This window comes from Myotis lucifugus, unplaced genomic scaffold (assembly GCF_000147115.1).
Source record: "Myotis lucifugus unplaced genomic scaffold, Myoluc2.0 scaffold_9225, whole genome shotgun sequence".
NCBI classification, from domain to species: Eukaryota; Metazoa; Chordata; class Mammalia; order Chiroptera; family Vespertilionidae; genus Myotis; species Myotis lucifugus.
This window is the reverse complement of record NW_005880273.1, coordinates 1-6450: the sequence shown is the minus strand read 5'-3', so window position 1 is coordinate 6450 and position 6450 is coordinate 1. Positions and strand designations below refer to the sequence as shown.

Genomic DNA, 6450 nt, shown 5'->3' with positions numbered 1-6450 from the left:
TCCTCCTCCTCCTCCTGCTTCTCCTCCTACTCCTTCTTCTTCTCCTTCTTCTCCTTCTCCTTCTCCTCCTCCTCCTCCTCCTCCTCCTCCTCCTCCTCCTCCTCCTCCTCCTCTTCTTCTCCTCCTCCTTTTTCTTCTTCTTCTCCTACAATTACCTTTAACTGTCTTGAAGATTTTCTGCACACGTTTAGCAGACGGTTCTCATTTTGTCTTCATAGCAGCATCTTACAGCATGCTCAGTTTGGCATAAGCCAAAGATCAGAGGCTACTTTGGTCTCCTTAGCACCACATTTAATAATCAAAAAGCAATTCCACAGCTAGTGGCCAGCATTTCAGTGTAGGACTTTTCTCCCGATTCTGCACATTTGCCATAAATACAGAGGAGCTGAGGAAGGGCCATGCCCTCCACGTTAGACTTCACTACTGAAGTTCTGGTCACTGCTGGCTTAACTTGTATTTCCAGCCAAGCCAGTACTTAAGATAAGAGGATAAAATAGCTAAAATACCTAAAGGTGGGGACGATTTTAAAAATGATATTTGCCCTAGCCGGTTTGGATCAGTGGATAGAGCATCGGTCTGCGGACTGAAGGGTCCCAGGTTCGATTCCAGTCAAGGGCACATGCCTGGGTTGTGGGCTCGATCCCCAGTGGAGGGGCATACAGAAGGCAGCCGATCAATGATCCCTCTGATCAATGATCCTCTCTCATCATTGGTGTTTCTGTCTCTCTCTCCCTCTCCCTTCCTCTCTGAAATCAATAAAAATATATTAAATAAATAAATAAAAATGATTTCAACAGATGTCAAATCACCTATTTACTCAAAGACACCATCATCCACAGAGCACACCACTATCTTATAGGACAAGAGTAATTTGGGAATATTACAGTTGGTGATATGTTATAATTTAATTTGATAGGATATTTTTCTTTCCAAAAATATCAATAAAATTCAGCATTTCAAAAAGAGGTACGGACAGTCCCATAATATGTAAAATGCTGAAATTTACACTTTAATCACTAAGTTTAGAAAAGTGAAAGTATTATATGCTTATATATATCCAGAGAAAGAATATATTACTAATCTTTTAATAGCCACAAGAAAAGATATTCTCGAATATATTCTTAGGAAGAGTTGGCGCATTGTAAGAATGCGTTATTTGGCAAATTGGCCTGTGGCGAGTTGGTCCCGGCCCTGGCGGTGGGCAGGTGTGGAGTAGCTGGTCTGTGGCGACATGGGCACGGTTCCTGCCCCTCTGAGAGTGGAAGACACTTCCAGCCCCTTTTCTGGACTTTGTGGTGGCACCATCCTGGGGTGCGAGGGGACCAGCTGCCCTGGCCCCGTCTGTAGGGATCTGAACTGTCCTCCCCCCCACCCGCCCCCCAGCCATCCTGCTGGCCTCCCGGGAGCTGGTCCGCAGCAGGCGTCTGAAGCAGATGCTGGAGATCGTCCTGGCCATCGGGAACTTCATGAACAAGGGGCAGCGTGGGGGCGCCTACGGGTTCCGGGTGGCCAGCCTCAACAAGATCGCCGACACCAAGTCCAGCATCGACAGGTGCGGCCTGCCTGCTTCCTGCCTGCTTCCTGAGCCTCCATCACCCCCCCTCCAGGCCTTGCCCCTCATCCCTTGGGCCCTCCCTGCATTTCCAACCCAACCCGTGGCCTCTCTCCTCTACACCTCAGCCTGGTTTCCTGCTGACCCTCGTTCCCTTAGCCATGAGCTGCCTTTCCCCTGCAGGAACATCTCTCTGCTCCATTACCTGATCATGATCCTGGAGAAGCACTTCCCCGACATCCTGAACATGCCCTCGGAACTGCAGCATCTTCCAGAAGCCGCCAAAGTCAAGTGAGGGGTCCCTCCGAGGCCGCATCCTCTCATGTCCACACACGCTCTTGTCCGAATGTCCTCCTTGGGGCTACTCTGGGCTGACTAGGGAGGGGCAGTGTCTCTGAGTCTGCCAAATGAAGACAGACTATTTGCTCTTCAAACCTTTATTCGGGGATCTCCCAGGAATCAGAGTGGGGCTGGGGAAGGGAGCCAGGGATGGGAAGGCTACTAATAAGGGTGTAATTCCACCAGCTACCACTGGGGGCAGCTGGAGCTTGACCCTTTCCAGGGAAGTCAGGGAGATCTTGCAAGACACTCTTCTAGTCTTACCCAAGTGGTGAGGGAGCTGGGACATCATACACCATCTCCTGTCCGTCACTGGCTGAGGGGTTCAGGGGGTGGGGCATTACTCTCTGGCTCCCAGAAAAAGGGCTCATAGCCGAAGTCAGCACTGCGCACTGCAGTAAATGGTCCAAGGAGCTGTGGGTGGGGCACCCGCAGCATCTGCTATAGGCAAGAAGTCAGACCTGAACATATACGTATAAGCTGATAGAAGCATCTTCAATAGAAGCGGAAATGCAGTGGTACATGGCTAACATCATCAAATACTTAGTGCTTGCAAGTATAATACTTGTAAGTTATGAACTTACACCTATCCCCCGGTGGTAAAAAATAAATCCATGCCAGAGGCCATGTGTCAGAAACCTGACATTTCCGGTCTCAGGGGTTCTATAGAGCATAAGCTTCACCCCTGTTATTCTATAGCCGCACCGACAGAGCACAGTGGGTGGGGAGGAAGGTGGGAGATTGGCTACGTGTTAGTGGCCAATGCAGGCCTGGGGCGCAGGCCCACTGAACCCCAGGCCTCGGGGTTTAGAACTGCCCTCTGCTGGGCCACCCTCATCTCCTGTCCCTCCCTCCATGTTCCTCCACAGCCTGGCAGAGCTGGAGAAGGAGATAGGCAACCTCAGGAAGGGCCTCAGAGCGGTCGAGGTGGTGAGTACATCGTTCCTGCCGCGGGGGTTTGAGGGGCTGTGGTCAGGGGCACTGGGTCAGACGGTGGGCCCCCAGGCAGCAGACCCTGTCAGAGGCCTGCTCGGCCCAGCGCTCCTGGCTTGGGTGCAGGAATAATGAGCACAACCTCTAGCACAGGCCAGCCTCAGGGAGGATGATTGGCTTATCCGAGTCTTAAAGTTAGTCTCTCAAAGGGGGATCCTGAGACTAACCTGGTCCCTGTCCAACGTGTGTACTGGGTGGTGGAGTGGACTGAACCGTAGATCAGACACATGCTTAACTCTGACTCCAGTAGGTGGGAAAGAGGACCCACGTCCTCTGGGCGCCGGCAAGGGGCAGGTGGCACAGTGTGACACTGGGACCGTTATCCCCAGGAGTCTCTGCCTCATGTCTCTTTACCCCTCCCAGGCCCTAGAGGAGCCTGGCTGCACTCTTTGCTGGAGACCCAGGTCTCTGGTCGCCACCATTCTGATGGCCCCTCTGACGACACTGTCTCTGGCCCTAGGCTAGGCTGGCTCAGTGTGGGGATGTCCCCACCCCTCTGTCCCCCATACCCGTCTTCACTGAGTGCATATTGCGGGGGGGTGGGGGGGGGGGGCGTCACGGGTACGGAGAATGAGCTTAGAGAATAAAGTTAAATATGAGAAAGAACCTTTCACTGCCACTGAGGGTGACAGCCAACGTATCAAGTGCTTCCCGAAGCGTGGTCTGGGCCAGCAGCTCCAGCGAGATTTAGGAATGCGTCTCCCACCTGGATGTGCACACGGATCACCTGAGGGTCTTGCTAAAAGGCAGACTCTGATCCCATAGGTCTGGGTGGGACCCGAGGGCCTGTGTTTGTTCACCTTCCCCAGGTGAGGACGACGCGGCTGGTGGCAGGCCACACTTCTGGAGACAGGAAGAGGGCAGGGTGGGCGAGGGAAGGAGAGAGGTGGATGGACTGGCTGGTCACTCTCCCAACCTTTGCCACCCTTAAAACTGACACCCAGGGTGTTCCTCTTCCCAAGGAGGCTCACTGCCCCGTGACTGACAGGCAGGGAGGGCGGGGTGGTGACCCGGAATTCCCGGCTCGGACCCACCCACCACCAGTCTAACCAGCACTTCACTCTCCCCGCTTAGGAGCTGGAATATCAGAAACGCCAGGCGCGGGAACCAAATGACAAGTTCGTCCCCGTCATGAGCGACTTCATCACGGTGTCCAGCTTTAGCTTCTCAGAGCTGGAGGACCAGCTCAGTGAGGCCCGGGACAAGGTGAGGGTGCCCAAGCCTCCGCTCACCCTAGCCTAGCCTGCCCCACGCCTCTCCAACTTGGCCTTATGTCGACGGGGCTCCTTCACCCACTCCTACCAGGTGCCCCAGAAGGGACAGACCCAGAATCGCAGAGCCCTGAGGACCAACCACGTCCTCTCTCCCACCAGGAATCAATAGCAACTCTGATGCAAAGACCCTAACCCATTCTTCAGGTGTCGGGCACCGCATTGCTTTACCTCGGTCTCATTGCCCACTTTATGGGTTTGTTGAACGGTTATTGGCCCTTTCCACAGATACGTGCACCGAGATCCAGAGAGGTTCAGGAACTTGCTGGGCTGGACAGAGCTGGGTCAGAATGACTGGAGCCCAGCATCGGCCTCAGTTCCTGCCTCCCACACTGACTTGCACGTGGACCTGTCTGTGGGAGTTTTAGTAAAACGTGCATCCTCCTTCAGGGGGTCCGGAATGGGGCCTGGGGTCCAGCAGTGCTGAGACGCCCACGGGAGCTCCCACGCGGGCCCGTGGAGCACACACGGGGCAGGGAGGTCTTCCTGGGAGGACTCTGCGTGGGTCAGAGGTGGTGGCTCTCACTGAAGAGCAGTGCCTGGTTACCTCTGTTAACTCGTTAACCCCACAACAACACTGAAGTCGGTTCTATTATCATCCCCACTTTACAGATGAGAAAACTGAGGCACAGGACGGTTAACTAACTAGCCCAATAACTATGAGCTCCGAGGTCCTTTTGATTTCTGACCAGGCAGTTCGGTCCCAAGGTCTGTAGCTCCTGCCCCATACTCACGCCGTGACAGACCCAGAAGTGACTCTGGGCAGCCTCGTCAGCCAGCTTGGACCCCCACGTCCCCAGGGTGTCTACCTCCACCTTTTCCTTCAGCCTTGTCTGCACCCTGCTGACAAGGGGCTCCCCTTCTCCAGCCCTGACCCCATGCAAATGCCCCAGCCTCGGCCTGGGCTCAGCTCTGGCTGGCGCCCAGCTAACCACGTGGCCCATGGTGCTCAGGGGTGACTCTCCAACCCCTCCTCCCCCTTACAGTTCTCCAAGGCCCTGGTGCACTTTGGGGAGCAGGACAGCAAGATGCAGCCAGACGAATTCTTTGGCATCTTCGACACCTTCCTGCAGGCCTTCGCAGAGGCCCGGCAGGACCTGGAGGCCATGAGGAGGAAGAAGGAGGAGGAGGAGCGGCGGGCGCGCATGGAAGCCATGGTGAGTGGTGGGCAGAGCCTGTGAGAGGAGAGGCGGGTCCGAGTGGGGTGCCCCCAGGGGACAATGGTTGGGGTGTGTGCGGGGAGGGCAGGGGCTGAGAAACACTGTAGGGACTGATGTCAATCCCCCCTCTCCCCCCGGGGAGAGAATGCCTTCAGCCTGAGAGAGCACAGGGCGTCCTGGGAGGGTGGGCCCAGCTGGGAGGTACCCCTGCTGGGAGACATGGTTTAGAGGTCAGGGGTGGCTGCTCCGGCCTCAGCCTATCTCCCTCCCCCTGCAGCTGAAGGAGCAGCGGGAGCGGGAGCGGTGGCAGCGGCAGCGGAAGGTCCACGCGGGCAACGCGCTGGAGGAGGGCGGCGAGTTCGACGACCTGGTGTCAGCCCTGCGCTCTGGGGAGGTCTTTGACAAGGACTTGTGCAAGCTCAAGCGCAGCCGCAAGCGATCAGGGAACCTGGCCCTGGAAGTCACCCGGGAGCGGGCAACCAACAGGCTAAACTGTTGACTTGGGCACTGGCCGCACAGGAGGCCAGGAGACAGGGATGGTCAGGGGCTGAGTGGAGGAGGCGGGATACTTAACCACATGGTGCTCGGCTTAGAGCCCTGGGCTGGGTCCTGGGGTGCGGCTGTGTGAGGCAGGACCAGGCGTCTCCCACATGTACCTGAGGGGCTCCTCCCTCTCCTCTTCCCATTACTCGTCCTGCTTCCGGGCCCCAGGATCACCCTCCGAGGCCCACTGGGACGTCCCTGGCAGGCTCGGCACCCACATGTTGGCACAGAGCTGCCCAGATCCAGCCTGGACAGGTCCCTGGCTCTTGCTCAGCTATCATGTGCGGTGGGCAGTACCTGGGGGGTGGGCACCCCGAGAGCCAGGTGAGAGATCCAGGCTCCCAGCCCTCAAGAGGCGGCTAATGGGGCATAGACCTGGGAGCCCACTGCCCTCTTGATGGAGAAGGAAGAGGCACTATGTATCCTGGATATGCTCTAGGAAAGATGCTGAGGGTACCACAGGGACCAAGTCGTCAGGACACAGAGTAGCAGAGCCTGTTTCCTCCATCACCACTCACTCCAGCCTCTCGCATGTCTAAGCCTCCCCCTTCCTTCCCACTGCCACCTCCATCCTGTCTACTGACCCAGAATC

At 56.3% G+C, this 6450-nt stretch overlaps 1 protein-coding gene across 1 annotated transcript; it reads left to right on the top strand.

Annotated features, from left to right (window-relative positions):
- Positions 1-1362: 1362 nt before the first annotated feature.
- LOC102429199 (disheveled-associated activator of morphogenesis 2-like) lies at positions 1363-6444 on the top strand. The gene is made up of 6 exons (XM_006109399.3): positions 1363-1552; positions 1736-1843; positions 2761-2821; positions 3959-4090; positions 5142-5312; positions 5593-6444. The coding sequence occupies exons 1-6, from the start codon at positions 1434-1436 to the stop codon at positions 5812-5814; spliced, it is 813 nt and encodes a 270-aa protein (XP_006109461.1). The 5' UTR covers positions 1363-1433; the 3' UTR covers positions 5815-6444.
- Positions 6445-6450: the final 6 nt, after the last annotated feature.